The sequence below is a fragment of the Alligator sinensis genome, unplaced genomic scaffold (assembly GCF_000455745.1).
Source record: "Alligator sinensis unplaced genomic scaffold, ASM45574v1 scaffold915_1, whole genome shotgun sequence".
Classification (NCBI taxonomy): Eukaryota; Metazoa; Chordata; order Crocodylia; family Alligatoridae; genus Alligator; species Alligator sinensis.
In genome coordinates this window covers 446944-465813 of record NW_005842597.1, presented here as the reverse complement: position 1 = coordinate 465813, position 18870 = coordinate 446944, and the positions used below count along the sequence as shown (strand labels likewise).

Below are 18870 nucleotides of genomic sequence, written 5' to 3'. Positions count from 1 at the left end.
GCCTGCTGATCACCGGATGCTTTTTATACCTAGTCTTATGCTAATCTGTTGGCTTTAGAGCCACTCACAATGTTACCCTATGGCTGTTACCCTATGGGATTGAAAGGTGTTAAAAATTATCATAAAAGGTTACTACCTAGACTCGGGTTTATCCAATAAGCAAATTACAATGCAGCACCTTTAGGTTTGAAATTGACATTGCTCCACCTAAGCCCCAGCCCCTTTTAGGTTTCATTTGAATATGCTTTCTTGGGATGTGCTTTCCTGGAATGTGTTGGGTGTGCCAGGCAGTTGGATCCAGTTTTTTATCGTTAAAACTGAACCCTGAGCAGAAACTGTTAGGTCAGTTAATCTCACATCTACACCTTTGCCTATGGGACCCAGTCAGTTCCACGAACAGTTAATTTTATCATTTTGGTTAAACTTATGACAGACAAGTTACATTTGTGGTTTACAAACTTATAAGCTTTATATTAACTAATATTACCTGTTTAGGCAAAATACCAAAGGCCTCCAAGAAGCACATATTTATTGCTTATTAATCCCTTTGGTTCTGGCTGTTACAGACCTCAGTGAGGGCAAGGGTAGATCTAAAGAGTTTGGGAATGGGATAGAGCCATGGACACAAGGCAAACAGTTGCTTGCATAAAACAGCCCAGCCAGGAGTATTGCTCTTTCCAGATACTTATGGCACACTGCAGATAGAGGTTCAGGCCTTGGACTCTCATTACTTTTGTAGAACTATATATGCTCTAGTAGCACTACAAAAAGCAAGTGTCCCTTTATGTAGGTTGTTTGCACAAAGATGGCAAAAAAGTTTCTGTTTCAAACACAAATGTCTTTGTAGCTCTACCCGTGGTAGTGCTGCATGTTACATGTAGCACTACAGTGGGGTGGTCTGATGCCCCCAACCCAGAAATCCAGAGCATGCTGCTCTCCCTCCCACTTGTACCGGTGGTGGCAGCAGCTGGCTGGGTGGCCTCAGAGCTCTGTCACCAACAACTAGTTGGACAGTCTCCCCCATCCAGTCAGCTGTTGCTGCAGGGGCCTGACTCATTGACAGACTACCCAGATGGCAGGGGTAGCAAAGGAGTTGCCCCCTATTTTCCATGGTTTGGAGTGGGGGCAATGCGTAGGGGGTGCACCCTGAGCATGGCGGTGCACCCTCTACAAAAAGGCACCACCAATTGTTGCTCCCCACCCCCCTTCCACCACCGCCAACACTGCTGGTGGCGTCTGCAGGCGGTCAGCGATCTTTGGGTCATTGCAGTCAATTAAGGGTCAGCATGGCTTGCTAAATTATTAATGCTGGGGGCACGCGTCGTTCATGGTCTGGAGAGTGCACCTTTGCAGAGGCTTTGTAGTGCTCCCACCAGGGGGCTGTGCACATGCCCATCCTCATAGCACTCTAAGAACATAAGAATTGCTATCTCCTGGGTCAGACCATTGATCCATCTTGCGTAGTATCCTGTGTGTCACAGTGGCAGGTGGTAGATGCTGAAAGAGAGAGTGAACTGGATATAATGAGGGATTTTCTTCCCACTGTTCCTCTCTCACTTGCAGCCTCCAGCATTTAAAGTCTAGGATGGGAGTTGGCAACGTTTTTGGGCAGAGTGCCAAAAAGACCTGCAACCTTGACTTGTAGGATGTTGGCATGCCAGGGATGGGTGGCAGGGGAACTGAGGGGCCCAATCCTTGTTGTGGGAATGCAGCCCCAGTCCCTTCCCCACTGTCAACCCTGAGGTGTGCCTGCTAAGCAGAATGCCTTCATGTGACTCACTCTGGCATGCATACCAGGGGGTTGCCTACCCCTGGTCTAGGAAATTCTAATTCAGGGGCTATATTCCTAACTCCCAAGCTCAATAGCTACTGATATCCCTTTCCTCCAAAATTTGTCCAGTCCCTTTTTTAATCTAGCTAAACTGTCAGCTTCAACAACATCTGGTGGCAATGAATTCCACACTTTAATTACACACTGTGTGAAAAAACTTCGTTTGTTAGTTTTAAACTTACTACCTACTACAGTAAAAGCTCTGTTATCTTGCATCCCCCGAGAAGGGGTGATGCCAGATAACAAAATATGCCAGTTAATTGAGCAGCCCGAACAGGCATCCTTGCCTGTTTGGGCCACCGCTTCTCCTGCCACGTCTGGGGCATCACTGCCCCTCCCACAGAATTGCCACTCCTCCCGCGGCATCACCATCCCTCCTGTGGGCCCCGTGGGCCCCATGGGACAGGGAGGCGGGCCCCACACAGCCTGTTATGCCCCCCGGCCCGTGGAGGCTCAGCAGCACAGGCTGCTTTGCCTTGGGCCGTGGGGGCTTGGAGAAACTGGAAGTGCCACAGCGGGCACTTCCAGTTTCACTTTACCTTGCAAGCCAGCATGCCGGTTAATAGAGCATGCCAGCTTGTAAGGTGCCAGTTAATGGACCTTTTACTGTAGTTTCATTTTGTGACCCCTAGTTTTTGTATTGTAAGAGATGGTAAATAATAAATCCCTATTGAACTTCTGTTCACCATTTAGTATTTTGTAAACCCTTATCATGTCCACCACTCAGGCACCTCTTTTCTAAACTGAATAGGCCTAACCTCTTTGGTCTGTCCTCATATGGAAGCCCCTCCATACTGCTAATTATCCATGTTGCCCTTCTCTGTACCATCTCTAGTTCTTCTATGTCCTTTTTGAGGTAAGTGGACCAGAACTGAGCACAGTTAAAGTTGTGGATGCACCATGGATTTATAAAAGGGCAAAAGTATACTTTTAGTTTTGTTTACAATTCCCTTCTTAATAATCCCTAACATTTTGTTTACCATTTTGACAGTTGCTGAGCACCATGTTTTTAATTAATTGTCCATACTGAGTCCCAGATCTTTTTCTTGCGTAGTAACAGCTAATGTAGAGCCCATTGTAGTGTAGGTATAGTTGGGGTTATTTTTACCCAAGTGCATCATTTTATGCTTATCTACATTGAATCACAACTGCCACTTAGTTAGCCATTTGGTCAGTCATGCCAGATCCTTCTGTAGTTCCTCACAATCTGCCATGGTCTTTGCCACTTTGAATAATTTTGTGTCTTCAACAAAATTAGCCACCTCACTACTCACCCTCTTTTCAGATCATTTATGAATATGTTAAGCAGCACTGGACCCAACACAGATCCCTGGGGGACCTTGCAACGTGCATCTTTCCGTGATGAAGACTAACCATTTATACTCACTCTTTGCTTTCTTTGAGACAATTTCTAAACTATGCGTGGATGTTCCCTGTAATCCCATGACCACCTAATTTAGTTTATTTTGTAGCCTTCCAGTAGTGTATACTTTATAACATGTTCAAGGCCTTACTTTAGTGTGGGTCTTACAAATTTAGCTGGAATTGAAATTGAGTATACTGCCTGTCATAAAAAGGGTTAAGGGCAATGAAGAACCATTTTTTAGTTAAAGTGTGGATTAGTCTAATTGCAGCTCTTAAACAAACACAAAACAAAGGGATAACACTTTTCAAAGGACTTGGGCCTTGTGTGAAGTTAGCTGCAAATGTGTAAGAATTAACAGCTTGTTGAAGGGTAAGTATATCCAGGAGGATATAGCAACCTGGACAACTCATCAGCAGTGTAATTGTTTGAAAGAAGCAGAGACAAGTTCAGAACTGCCAACTAAAACTTCCTTTAAAGCTGCCAAGCAGCCAGATGGGGAAAATGTTTCTCACAGCTTGCTATCTAGGCTCCATAAATGTTCACTAGGAGGATAAGGAGGGCTAGGAAATGGAGATGATGTAGTTGGCATCTTTGCCAGCCTAAATTACTGGGAAAGAAGTACAAAGAAAATGTGATTTTAAAAGATGCTTTTATCAAGGTGAGTCTGGAAGTTTTAAATCAAACAGCTAGGGTTTTTTAAGTAGAAAATAATAGCAGCAAGACTCTTCCAGAAGTAGATAAATGAATACAGCCTTTATAATAAAAATCATGCAATTAGCACTTCTAAAATATTTAGAAAAGTTTCCCAGAAAAGTATGCATGTGTGGGTATGTGTGTAAAAGTACTGAAATTCTGTTCTCTGCTTATTATAGCACTGAGCTGATAATGGTTAACTGGGGGATGCAACCTTACAATTGGAAGTGGATTAATAGTTAACTACATCTTACAAGCAAATAGTTAATTATACAAAAATAGGGCTGGAAAGAACCTTAAGAGGTCATGTAGTCCAATCTCCTGCCATAAGGTAGGAACATCCCTGTTTAAACCACCCCAGAAAAAAATTTTGTCCAGCCTGCTCTTTAAAACTTTGTGAAAGATTTCATAAGCTCTCTGTGTTGTATGAGTTAGAAAGCTTTTCCTAATATTTAACTCTATCTTCCTTGTTGCTGTTTGAACACATTCATTTTCGAGCCCCCAGTACATATACAGTACTATTGACTGCTACCCTATTTACAACAACCTTTTTTAATTTGAAGACTGTTATCAAATCCTACATCACCCCTCTCTGTTCTAGACTAATTCTGATTATTCCAATCTTTCCTGATTGTGTTACATTGTCTAAATCTCTAATTTTTGCTGCTGTCTTAGGCTCCTTCTTATTTGTCTATATCTTTCTTGTATTGTGATGCCTAAACCTGAATAGTAACCATGATGTGAACTCATTAGCGCTGAATGACATGCAGATAACAATTCTCTTAACTCATCGCACTTTGGTATTAGCTTCCTCCCCACGCCCCCACCCTTTTTTTTTTGCAACAATTTTAGATGGGAATCACCCAAAAAATGTTTTTCTAGTAGGGTCTTTCAGCGATCTCTTTTTTGCCATAGCTGTTAAATAGCTTTATTAGTCATCTACGTTGATTGTATTAGCATTGGTGAGGACACTGGCATTTGTCTGACGATCTTCCCACTTTCTGCCAAGGATCTTCTAGAGGTAGTGCTGGTGAAGGCATTCCAGGCTTTTCTTTAAGTCACCCAACTTCACAGCCATAGAGAAGAGTTGGGGTTACCACAGTTTATATAATAGGAGCTTTGTCTAAGTCCTGATGTTGTGATCGTTGAACACATGATGATACAGTCTGCCAAAGGCAGAGCTGGCACATTGGATCCTATACTGGATCTCCTTGTTGATGTTGGTGTTCTTTGAGAGACAGCTGCTAAGGTATGTAGCGTTCAACATTCTTCAGCTCCTGTCCATCAATGAGGATCTTTGCTGGGGGTGTTAAATGGCCCAGTACAGGCTGGTGAAGTACCTTTGTTTTTGCCAATGTTAAGGGTCAGTCCCAGGCACTGGTATGCTTGGAAGAATCAGTTAAGGGCTATTTGTTGGTCCTCCCTAGTATGTGCAATGACAGCACAATCATTGGTGCACTGAAGTTCCACAATCAAGGTTGAAGTAACTGGTTTTGGTATGGAGAAAGGGAAAGATCTAAAAGGTTCCAATCTATCCTGTACTTGATGCTGATGCCATGTGGCAGATGGTTGTGGATGAGCATCTTGTTGACCACGAGGAAGATCGAAAACAGAATTGGTATGATCATGCAGCCCTGCTTGATGCTAGTTCGAATGTCAAAGGGCTCCATAGCGGAGCCACTGGATGGGATGGAGGTAGTCATCTGGTCATGAAGGAGTCTTAGGATAGTGATAAATTTCCCTGGGCAGCCAAACTTTGATAAGATCTTCCATAGACTGGCAAAACCATCTTTCATCCAATCAGAAGCAGGGAACTTTTTGACAACTTAAAGCAGAAGCCCAGAGGAAGATTTGAGAAAATTAAAAACAAATGGGAAGAGAAAGTGAAAGAAATCCACCAATTTGTTGACAGTCATGACATATGGAGCTTGTTCAGTGCAAACAAGGCTGTGTATGGATCAAATTCTTCAGGACTCACCCTACTTAGATCTGAAGACGACAGTAGACTCCTACAAGACAAGTCCATCAAAAATCACTGGAAGGAGCACTACCAAAAGCTCCTGAACTGAGAATTGATGGTGACTGCTAAAACCATCGAATCCATCTTGCAGCAGCCAGTAAGGGAAGCACTTGCCAGTCCACCAACTTCTGAAGAAATCCAGCAGGCAATAAGACAGATAAAGAACAACAAGGCATCTGGCCCAGATGGCATACTGGCTGTGGTCCTCAAATTGGTGGGGAAATTATGACCAACAATCTCCACACACTGTTTCTTAAAATCTGGAACACTAAGGAAATTCCCACTGATCTAAAAAATGCCAAAAGTCTGACTATGGAAACTATCAAGGTATCACTCTCCTCTCCATCGCTGGGAAGATCCTCGCTTGAATTCTACTGAACTGACTGCTCCTTCTTCCAAAGGAAATCATTCTTGAGTCTGTGTGGCTTCAGACTATCCAGAGGCACCATGGACATGACTTTTGTGGCCTGGCAGATCCAGGAAAAATGCCAAGAATAAAGACCAGGAACTGTATGTGGCTGTTATCAGTTTGACCAAAAGCCTTTGCTCTGTTAACCTTGAGCCTCTATGGAAGATTAATCATCTAGAAGAAACTGTAAAATCATTGCTGGTAAAGTTTACAGATTATACAAAAATGTCTGTGTCATGCCTCTGGCCATAACGTGACTAAGAGAAAAGAAAACCTCCCGGGTGAAGCAGTATCCCTATCTCACCTGCCACATCTTTGTGAAATATATATTTAGGGGGAGTTCAGTGTGAAATAACATGGGTCCGCCTCCGGGCTTTACTTATGGTACCACCAAAACTGACATGGGGCTCCGCCTCCCCTACACCCCAGCCACTCACCAACCGCTGACAATGACGTTTCATGATATTTAATACTTGATTCCAGCTGCAATGTGCTCAGTCCTAATTTCTGCGGTGTTGCAGGGTTTTTTAGGTGTAATTCCCTTATCCAGAATTGCTCTCCTTTTTCCTGGCAGATCAGAGAGGATTGCTGTGTCCTTTTTGACTAGACTTATATCTCTGGTCTTTTTACTTCTTTTACAGTTATATAAGAAATAAAGAAAATATTGCAACTGAACACAAAATCATGACACTTTCTATTTTAGGTGTCCTCTAACTATCTGTAATATATAGAGCCTCCTGGCTCTTTCTCTCTTTTAGTCTTAATCAAAATAGATGCACTCTGGGGTCCTGCCTTCCCCGACACTTCTATTCAGGACGAGGCGCCTGCTCCCTGGTTCAAGCCACCCAGAGCCTGCTTTCCTGCCTCCTCACCCTCTGGCACCCTCGGTGCCTTTTAATTCTTCTGTGATGGTGTGCCAGGCTGACATCATCAGTCACGTGCTGCCCATCTGAGCCCAGAGAGAGCTCATAAAGCGGTGTGGCTGCACTGCGTGCTGTTCCTGCATCAGTTCCTGTTCAGGTAAGTACTGAGCGCCTCCTTCTGACCCGGGTTCCCTCTGGCCCGGGTCAAAGCAGGCTCCAGGGGTTTGGGCAGCAGATTGAGCCATGACCATGATTCACCACAGTCTGGAATACTACATAGTAATGAGGACAAGTTATTTTACAGACCAGTGGGCGCATCTACACAAAATGCTTTACTTGAGATTAGAGTAAATAAATGCGCAGTAAGCTTCACAGTCTACAGGTGCAGATGCTTACTGCATAGCAACTTGTTCTAATTGCAAGTAAATTTGCTAACTATTTATACAAGCAGCAAATTTATTCCCAAGTGGGAGCAAACTTATTCGTACCATGTGTAGATAGCTGACTGGGAGCAAAATTTCTCCAAGTCAGCTGGGCAGCCTGGGACAGTAAATTGCTGTCTCCCCACAGGAACTGCCTGCTGCTTGGGCACCCAAGCCTGAGTGGGGACCATGCCCTGGTAGCAGGGAGCTCCCAGCCCCCACTTCCCAGTCACAGTGGGAAATTCTTCCCAGTCACAGCTCCGTGATCATGGAGTAGAGGCTGGGAACAGGTTAGAAGTTTGTTCCCTGCCCAGCTCCATGACTGTGGTCCCAGCCAGCAGCAACAGCCTCCTGTCATTCGGTAGGCAGATTGGGGGCCTGCACCCCTGGGAGGAGTCTAGCACAACCCTGCAGCCCTCCCTGGGGTGTGGGCAGGCCCCCAATCTGCCTGCTGGATGACAGGAGGCCCGATTCTGCGTGCGGAATGACGGGAGGCTGCTGCCGCCAGCTGGGACCAGCGCAGGGCGCAGCCGGCACTCAGCACCAAGAAGACTGGTGTTGCCGCTGGCCCCAGGTGACAGAACCAGCCTTCTGTCATCTGGCAGGCAGATCAGGGGCCTGCACCCTGGGAGGAGTCCGGCACAGACCCACAGCCCTCCCAGGGGTGTGGGCACCCAGATCCGTGCGCCAGATGACAGGAGGCTGCTGCTGCCGGCAAGTGACAGGAGTTTTGCTTGTCAACACCTTGAGGTGCAGTTTCCCAGAAACCTCTGCACATATCTCCTTGAAGCTTGGCAGGCTTCATGCCCTCAGAAGGGGCTACCATCTCTGCAAGTTTCATCCAAATCAGGCAAGAAATGACAATGTTTTAGGCATTTTCATGATACCCTGTTATAGCCTATGTTAGAAACGTCGAAACAGCATCAAAACAGCAAAATAATTTTGATGAAACAGAACAGTGCTTTTGAAAGAAAACAAAACTTGAAATGAGACACTGTTTTGTCAAAATGGAAGTCGAAGCGGAATGGTGCTGTTTTGCACAGCCCTAGTGTCTACATGTTCATTACCACACCATAGTTACTATGCATTAAGTTTTAGGACTTGGTTAACTAAGTAGTAAATCTGTGTGCAGTAACTTGCACTATTGCGCAGTAGCACTAATGCATGGGTTTTTAGTGACACTTACTGCACACTGTTATTATGTTAATACTACTACACAGTAATGTATTAACACAGTTTTTGCCCAGCATGCTACTGCACAGTGTTATTAGGCTACTGCACAGTTAGCATCTCATGTAGACATGCCTAGTATGATTGTAATTGGAATCACTTATCCATCACTTGTGTCTACATGTTAAAAACAATAGCAGCAATTTGTAAAGGGTTCTGAGAAGAGATACCATAATGATTCAAGGTCTGGAATATCTTAATTACCAGGGATCCTTGTTTTCTCCATTTAAAAATTCTCTGATAAATTGCAAATTCTCGTATTATAACCCCAAAATCCATGATTAAAATGAAACATCCCGCCCCACACAAACCCATATATATATATATATATATATATATAAAATTGAACACAATGTTGTATTGATATATTTACAATTTTAAATTAGCAGTTTGGAAGCCTACCAATGCCTCAATCACTATAATAGAATAAATTCTAAGTACCTATATATTTTGGTATTTGATTTTTTTTATCATGGAAAATCAGAGCTCCCACTGCTCCCTTAGCTCACCAGGATGCAGGTCCAGCCCCCTCACTCCCAAGCCACAACCTCCGAGCCCTGCCAGTGCCCCTCACCCCCCACAATGCCAGCCCTGCCAGAGGGGGCCTACAGCTGCCAGGACTATGGGGCCAGGGACCTAGGTCCACTGCCCCATGCCACATCAGCACCTGAGCCCCAGTTGCTGCTTTCAAAAGGCAGCGGCTGCTGCAGCAAAGAGGACCATGGAGCCTGGCTCCCCCTAACCCATGCTCAGTATGGCCAGAGTGGAGCGTGTGGGGGTGGTGAGTGCAGGCTTAGGCTCCTTGCCTGGCTCCCCTCCCCATAGGGTCTCTGCAGCCTAGAAGGCAGGACCTGGTGCAACAGAGCAGGGCCAGGTGAGGAAGCTTGGTGCTGCTACTGAGAGCCCCACATTGCCCCTGCAAGGTACCACCTGCCCACCCAGAAGCATTGAAGAGTACAACTCCATGCCTCCATACCAACTGTTACCATTTAGGGTGAAAGCAAGGAAGGAGAGAGGGCGGGGGTGCCTTGCCAGGGAGGCACAGGGCTTGTAGCAGCAAGGAGCTTTCCTGCCAGGCCCTGCTCTGCCCTGACACATTGGGTCCCACCCACTAGACTGCAGAGGCCCTGGGGTGGGGAGGCCAGTAGGGCAGGGAGCCCAAACTGGCAGTGGGCAGCCCACCCCCACTGCACACACAAATCTGGGGGGCACATGCCCCCTAGTGAATTCCTGTGCAGCTGTGGGGAGCCAGCCCCCATCCCCAGACAAACTGCCTGTGGTTCTGTCCCACTCCCCACCCAGGCCCTGTGGCTGTGAATTTTGGTCCAAAGCCCCATACACCACCCTAGCTGGGTAGCAGCCTGAGCCCTGCCCAGCTCCCTCCCTGCCTCGCTCCCTCCTTCCCTATGGAGTTCTCAATCCTGTTCCCTCCCCTCCCCCACCAGACTTACCCGTGGGAGCTGCTGTCCAGGCTGCCTGGCAGCCATGTGCATGTCTACATTTTTGTATGTGAATGTGCTGCTGCAGTTTGTTTTTTTTTAAATCAGATTTAACAATAAATGACAGTTTTCTAAGTGGAACGGTCAATATTTGAAGTATGTTATTAGGAAGTAGGTATTTACTTTTGATAACTATATTAAAATGGATGGTTTAAACCTTTATTGGCTAATGCACCATGTGAAGAGATTATGGATGTAGTAATTTACTTGAATGAGAGTGCTCTAAATTTGAGGGCACAATCCCACTGACTCTTGACCTCAAGCCTACAGGTGTTAAAAAAGAATAGAATTTTGCACTAATTTGTAGGAAACTACAAAAGGATTCTGAAGGGAAGAAAAGTTGCTGGCTCCAATTGATGTTGCTTTATTTTGCCAGTATTATTCTTTTATGTAATGATGAGCTACAGTAGTAATTTCTGTAAGACATATACATTTAACATTATGAAAGGCTGTTTCAGCAAAATTCACATTAATTTATAGTAATGAATGCTGTAAAACCATTTCATTCTTTTATAATGTTTTGCATTCTTCCAAGATTTGTAGGCCAGCTCCTTAACTTCTACAGGTGAATTAAAATAATGGGGTAATATTGGTTATGCCAACTGAGAATCTTAGCCTTTCCTTTTAAATATTAAATCAAATTAGATTATGTGGTTGATTCCTAAAAATAATCACGGCTAATTCTTTTAGATAAAAACAACATTGACAAAAACAGAGGGTGGCTGGGGTAACCGTACGGGCTTTACTTCTGGCTATATTGGGGCTGACTGCCTCCTTCTTGAATTCCATGTTGTTGTTCATGAAAGAAAAATATTATAGATACATTACTACAACCGTCTATTAAAAAACCTTGTTATGAGCAGTTGAGATGCATTGTGTTTTTCATGCCATTATGCTTTTCTTTTAGGGATTATGTCTGATCACCAGTTTGGAAATCAGTTTATGTGCAGTGTGGTTGCTTCACATGTGAGTCATCTACCAACAACAAACCTCAGTTTTGTTTGGATTGCTCCACCTGCAGGCACAGGCTGTGTGAATTTCATGTAAGTGTGTAATACAATTATAAACACAATCCATTTTTTTGGTTGTTGAATTACTGCGGAATATAGCACCTATGTAGATAATTAATTTCTTGTATAACCTATAAACTATAAGGATTATGGTTTCAGTCCTGCCAAATGTTGCATTTAATAGGAATTAAAAGCACATGTCATCTTTTTGTTGATCAACATAGGTAGAAAAAGCCCCTTGTCCTTTAGAATCTGAACAAAGTAGGTAACATCTTCCAGTAGAACAAACAGGCAGCGAGATTTATTTTATGGGTTCATGTATGTTTTGATACTTGGTATTCAAATGTAAATTTTGTTCTCTCAACCATTAATCATATTGTTGGTTATAAATAACCGGTGGGTAATTAGTTAACCTATGACTGTTTATATAACTTAAATATCTCCCCTCAGTTATATCTGTTGTATTTTATGTAATTGACTGTTCTAATTTGATATTGTCTGAATGGCAGGTCTTAACATAAAACTAGTGTGCGTGTCATACTAAAGAATCTACAGTTCTCAATAGCCAAAGCCTTTAAATCTTCTTCCGCTTAATCCAGTTTGCTTGCTGTCTGCAAAAATATATTCATTCTCTGTTTCCCTCTGCTAATTTGGTTTAAAAGGCTGAATTATCATTTAGTTACAACACACCTTATTAAATGCTGACAAAGTAATACAACTTAACATAAAGTCTTGGTATAAAAGGAGTGTGTGTGTGGGGGGGTGTAATACACACCCACACACACACAATCCTTTTCTACCTAGAATAGTCCATGTCCTGGCACTGATAGGCTTTTAAATTTGTTCCCTTCAGTCTGTCCTGAATGTACTGAACTCCTCTACTGGGTCAGCCACTTCCCTGCTGTTTAGTATACCATCCTTCCAGGACCAAGTGACCTTATTCACCCTTGCCCTCACCTCTGCCAGACCCCTCCCCAACCTGACAAATAAATAAGAATGTCAATGGCAGCTTGTAAAATATATATAAACACATTTTTTATGTGTGTGTATGTGCACGCGCCCCCTATATATATATATTTAGTTAGTTAGTTAGTTAGTCAAGTTCGGAAGGGGTCTGACATCTGCAGAGGTGAGGGGAAGGGTGAATAGGGTCATTTGGTCCTGGAAGGATGGTATGCTATACAGCAGCAAAATATATTGATTCATTCATTTATTTTATGTAAAATAACAAGCCCATTTTCCAGTCAGCCAGGATGATTTTTTGGTGAATTAAATTAGATCTCTGAGACACCTGCAGCAGATTTAGAATGGACAAATGGAATAAAAACCAGACCATGACACAAGTATGCAAGAAAATAGTTATAGCAGTCCGAGGAGTCTAAGATCCTCTATATATATATATCTGCTACTCAGAAGAGTTTGATTCATTCTAACTAGCAGAACAGATCATTGTCTCTCTTATAGTTGAAGATTTTTTTCCTTTCTGTAACCAGGAAGAAGCTGGAGGTAGCAACCACATGTGCAGGCAGGTTGGACTAGATGACTTCTAGAGGTCCCTGATTCAATTCATGACTGTTAAATTATTCTTATATTTCTGAAAAAATAAAAAGTGGTTCTGTGTGGGGCCATATGTGTAGACATCCAATGCAGTGTCTGTGGATGTTCTTCAGTACCTCAGTAATGTACCATTCTTTCTATTCTTTGGGCATAGTGACTATACATGAGATTTTAATGCATCACAGACTGCACTGACGGTGCAGATTCACATGGCTGTCTTCAGCTTACATTTTTTAAAACCTCAGTAAATTGGAAGCAGAAAGAAGTTGCAATTAGTGAGTGGACTTTTTGGAATGCTCATGTGCCTCCATACTACTCTGCCGCAACTGAAAAAGTTGCCTACAGCACATCGCATTGAACAGCCACCCTTGCTTGAAGGGGACGTAACGTCATTCCATCACAAGCTGCCATTGACAAAACATTGTCAGTGCAGGATTTTGCATTTGTTTAACTTCTCTGGTGAAGGACATTGGCTAGAGAAATTGCTCTTTACTTTTCATGGATTAGGCACAAAAAAAGGTAACACTAAGCAAAAAATGAACAAGACATAGTATGGCTGCTTTGTCTAGCTTTCCTGAAGAACAGCCCAGCAAACCAACAACTTCTAAAGGATGGCATAGTTTCATTGTTAGTTGCTATCCTTAACTGTAGTAATGTAATATAAAAATATTAGTTTTTCATATTACTTCTCCTTTATCTTAACATTTTTTTTTAAAGCAGGTGTTCTAGAAGTTGGAACTGAAAAGTCATACAGTCAAAAGGCCCAAGGCTGAATCACTTCACTCCTTGCAGGTTAGCCTAAGCTGCACAGATTGAATTGATAAGCAAAAGAACAGGCATTTACTTTTGATTCTGGAAATGCAGCCACATGCCTGTGGTGGCCCAAGCCAGAAGCCAGAGGGCACATGCCTCCCTGCTCAGCTGAAGCAGACAGATTGGGTCAAGGTTAGCTTGCCCACCCTGTGAAGGGTGGTTTGCAGCAGAGGTGTGTAACAGGGGGCTTTCCCAGGGCCAGTTGGATGTCAACCCGCCCACCTGTTTATGAGCCAACCACCCGCCTCTCTTGTTTGCCACGCCTTGATAGAAAATGATTAAGATATTACCCAAGTGGGAGACTTACCATTTCCTGCCCCAATGCCAGGGGGCATTATCTGCGGCTCCAAAACCTCCCCTACACCACAGCCCACGTGCCTACACTGCAGCCCATGCCTTGCAGATGACATCTAAGTTCTTTGCATCTCCGGCCCCACACTGGGCCCCATAACACACTCATCTGGAACCCAACTAGACCTCTTCTCATCAGGCAGCCTACTCCACCCTCATTTTGGGCTGTCAAGCTCCCTGCATTCTTTCCCCCTCTCAGGTGTGCCCCTCGGGACCTTTGGCCACACAGGCCCTGGCCTCACCTCCAAAGCCAGGTAGAATCCCAGGCCCTCGGCTCTGGGTGTCCCTCATGATGGGCCCCATGCCCTTTTGACCCTTCTGGTCCTGGCACCAGCATTGACCAGTCCAGGATGCCCCAAGTCAGGCTTCTGAGCAACTAGCCCACACTCTCTAACATGGGTCCACCTTCTCAGGCCCCACAATGGGGTTACCCACCCAGTTGTGGGGGCTGGGGTTATTAAGGCACCCCAACCCGCCTTTCACCGGGGTGGTAACTGGCCTGGCATTTTCTGGGGGCTCCCACACCACCAGAGCCCCCACCAGGCCACCCATCCCCAGTGGAGTTTTAGGTCATGCCCAGGACCAGGAGCCTTCTCTATCCCCATAGCCCCAGCCCATAAACCTTCAATCTGTTCCTGAGCTGGCTGATGTCTCTTTCATGGCTGCCAACAGCAAACTGCTGCTTCACCCTATATATATCCTGGGTCTCAAAATGGACTCCACACTCGAGCACCTAGCTACTGCCTGCTCCAGCCCTTAAAGTGGCAGGCACCAACAGTGCCCTGCCACAAGGTGCAAAGCAACCTGGGATGCTGGTGGACTGTGAGTTAACTTGGATCTGGAGGGGATCTAGGGTAGAAGTTCAATAGACTGATTTAACCTAAATCAGTTCAGTTTGATACTACATCAATCCAGGTTTATCTTACACTGGTTCCAGCCATTTTGAAAGCAGTTTGTGCACTGAACTTCTGTTATGTTACAGATTTGAACTGGTTTCCAATCACATATACTGGTTTATGTGTAATTTCTGTCCCTAGCCTTAGTCCCTGACATGGGGCTGCACATTGAATGTCCCCATCCACTTGAAATCCAGAGCCCAAAGTTCTCTCATAAAGAGTGGTGGAGGGGAGAGCAGGCCAGCCAACTGAGTGACAGTGCTGATAGTGGCTATTGTCATGTAATAGACTAGTGGTTAGACTAGTCACCCAGGAAGTGAGAAACTTGGGTTCTAAAGCTAACTGGTAGGTTAGAGATAGCTAAATTCTCAGTTTCAGTATGTGCTCTCAGGATTGTTTTTGTTTTAGCCAGTGACTGTCTGCTATGCCTTTTGCATAGGTGTTATCCATCGAACACTCAGTATATAATTTACACCATTGTTTGCAACCAAAGAGTTTGGCATGAAGATCTCCATGGTGTCAGCACAACTTTGTTCATCTGCATGTAGTCCTCAATTACAAACCTTGATGAAATTTACGTTTAAACAATACTGCATCCCATTTATCTACAACCTTATTTAAATTTTTGTGGATTAATATTTGTGAAATGGAATGATAATCCATAACAGGACAGTACAGTACAGGCAGTGCAGGTCTCTACATGAGGGCTACTATGTCTATGTCTCAGTTCAGTCTAAGTTATGTCAGATTTTGACCTCTGCTGTGACTGGCACTAATTAAGAAGCTTGATATCAGTTTTGTGATGAAACTTGCATAATGTTTCTCCCCTGCAAATTTGACAGAAACTACCAAATTAATCTCATACAGGCTGTTAACTTTAAATACTACTGACATATACTTTAGTGTCTGATAAGATCCAGGCTATATGTGTAGGAACAACTGACTCCCCAGCCCCTGGCTTGTTTACTTTTCATTCCATCCAGGAAGAGCACACACCAACTGCTGAAGCTTCCTTAGCCTGACGAAGGGTTTTTGAACCCGAAAGCTTGCTTAATAAATATTCTCCAACTATTTGGGTTGGTCTAATAAAAGATATCAAATTCACCCAAGGAACCTTGTCTGCATATGTGTAGGAAAACACTAAGATAACTGATATTTAAAATTTTTCAGTATATTTATTTAGAAGGAAAGGAATATAGAGGAAGACGTCAGTTCAAGATCGAGTCTGTGATATGACCATGATTGGTTTGTTTGTTTTTTCTTTTCATTCTATTAATCTTATTTCTCTAGGAGTGGAGTTAAGATTTGTGTGTGTTAATTCACACCTTTCTTGTACAATGGCCATTGTACCTTAACATCAGCCATGTAGGCATATGAGGAATGCATTCATTTCTAATATGCCTAAATGTTAAAAGCCTGAAAATTGCAGTAGCAAAGTCACCTCTGAATATTAAGGACAGATTCATCTGAGAGAATGCTGGCATACAGTTGATTAATTACGTAAAACCAGAGTGGACACACAAGACAGCCATATTACAGAGTAAACCACTCATACTTAGGCAAGGTTACACCTTGAAAAATATGTACTGCTATGTGGAACTTGTCATATGTCCACTTCTTACCTGAATTCATACTGGGGCAGCAGTTTACAAACAGTACCCAAAGGCCTAGAGGCCTAATGCTGATACAGCATCTGCTGGGGGAGCCAAACTGGGATTGTTGATCATGCATCTACTTCTGTCTACAGAGCAAATATATTATGGATTAAAATCTGGGGAAAGTTATTTTGTAGTAATTGTCATGTGCCTACCCCTCTGCTTAAAAGTGGGATAATTGGAGTAACTTCTTTGAAGTCAGGAGAGTAACCCCATTGTAACACCACTATGAAAGAAAAAAGCGGCTCCTAAGAGGGAAATCCTGGATTGCTGGAATCAATGGGCAAACTGCCTTTGATCTCACTAAGGTCAATAGGTGCATCTACATGAGACTTTTAGTGCACAGTTGACTAATTAGCTGTGCAGTAAAAGTCTCAGCGTCTGTGTGTGCCCCTATTAGGCTGGAGTAAACTAATTTACTATGCAGCAGGACAGTACTTGTAAATATAAGTGCTGTCCTGCTATGGAGTAAAAAACTCCACAGTAGCACACATGTAAACACTGCCGTGCTGCCTGGGGCAGGTGGTGCTTCACCGTGGGGGCTACCTGTCAACTAGCTGAAGTTCCCTCATGCTCCAGCCAGCACCTCTGCAGCACGTTGAACTGGAGGGAGCAGCCCTGGGCTGGCAGGCTGACCCCTGGGGTTCCATGCCAGCCAAGATTCCTCCACCCAGGTACCACATGCTGTGCCTGGATAAACTGAGGAGCTTATTGCTCTGGAGTTAAGTGCTCCCAGGTGCATGTTCAAATGGCATGCCCAGGAGCAATTAATCCCAGAGCAGTTAGCTCCACAGTTTATTCAGGTGCTATAATTTTACATATATACTAGGGGTGTGCGAAGCAGGCTGTATTCAATTTGAATTCGGATTTGGCCTGAATCGGGAACAGTGATTCGATTTGTTGATTCAGATCTCTGTCCCCAGTTTGTTTGGGCCGAATCCAAATCTGAAGGTTTGATGCTGATTCAGAGAATCAGTGATTCAGCCATAGACATAGCTTTAAATGTTTTTTGTACCTACCTCGAGGTACCAGGCATGGCTCATGAATGTTGCAATGCTGGGGCAGATGAAGCATTGCACAGGAGCATGGGGGAGCCCCCTTATGCTCAGTGGTGAACCCAGAGGTTGCCCCCCCTGCACCTCCCTGGCTTGGTGATCAGCCCGCAGGGGAACCCCAGGTGTCCCCCCCAGGCCCATGAGGCACCAGTCACCGAGCCAGAGGGGGTGGGGGGCAGACCCCTGCGCACTCCCTGGTGGACCTGGAAGTGGACCAGAAGTGCTTCTGGTCCACTTACAGGTCTGCTGCTGAGCACGCTGGGCAGCCCCCCGCATTCCTGTGGGACACTCCATGCACCCCAGCATCACAGCGTGCACGAGCTGCCTGCTACTTTGAGGTATGTAGAAAAATATTTAAAGCTGTGTCTATGTCCAAATCTTTCTGAATCTATTTGGAGGGTTCCTATTCAATTCAGAAAGATTAAAGGGTCCTCTGATTAGATTCGGATTCAGAGATCTGACCACCGAATTGGGCTGAATCTCCACCAAATCAAATCAGGGATCAAAGCTTTGCACAGCCCTAATATACACCCAGTGAGTTCAATGGGACTGTGGGTAAGTTAAATTACAGCACATCTTAACTATTGGTGTCATGGTGTGGGGTCCCCCAGGGATGGACCTGATGCTCCTAGGGCTCCGTGACCATGCCAGTCTTGCCCAACAGGCACCCTTTTTCTCGTCTGCCATATCTTGCTGGTAATATAATAAATAGGGAGGCTGCCCTTGAGTTTTTGTTTGGACATGGTCCTGATGGATCCCACTGAACCCTGTGGGCTCTTGGGCCCCTTTTTGGGTCCCACTCAAAATGGATGCCTGACAGGACACCCTCAGCCTTATGGGCTAGATGCGCGGCTCCAAAACTGCCCTTTTACCATGCCCTATGCCTCGCAGATTGTATTCAGACATTGTCCCTCTGAGGCCTTGATATAGCTCAGCCTCTTCTTTGTCACTGGGCTCTCTCTGCAGCCCTGTCTCTAAGCCCACACTGGCGCTGGGTTCTCCACACTGTAGTGTACCCCAAAGTGGTCTCCACCTCCTCAGTAGCCTCAGCCCAGTCCACTGGTTTACAAACAACAACCAAAATATGAGCCCTTGAGCTATAACATAATACAAACAGCGCAGGGTGCACTCTGTCCCTTTACAAGAGACAAACTTCTCCCCCAGCATTAAACACCCTGTAGCCCAGGATACCTGGTGAAC

General features: G+C 44.5%; 1 protein-coding gene across 1 annotated transcript in view; it reads left to right on the top strand.

Moving 5' to 3' along the window:
* Positions 1-18870, top strand: part of RELN (reelin) — a 479029-nt gene that overhangs the window by 73090 nt on the left and 387069 nt on the right. Inside the window, exon 3 of the mRNA XM_025214714.1 lies at positions 11241-11376. Within this exon, the coding sequence (XP_025070499.1) occupies positions 11246-11376 (131 nt within the window). The 5' untranslated portion in view covers positions 11241-11245. The remainder of the gene's footprint in view (positions 1-11240; positions 11377-18870) is intronic.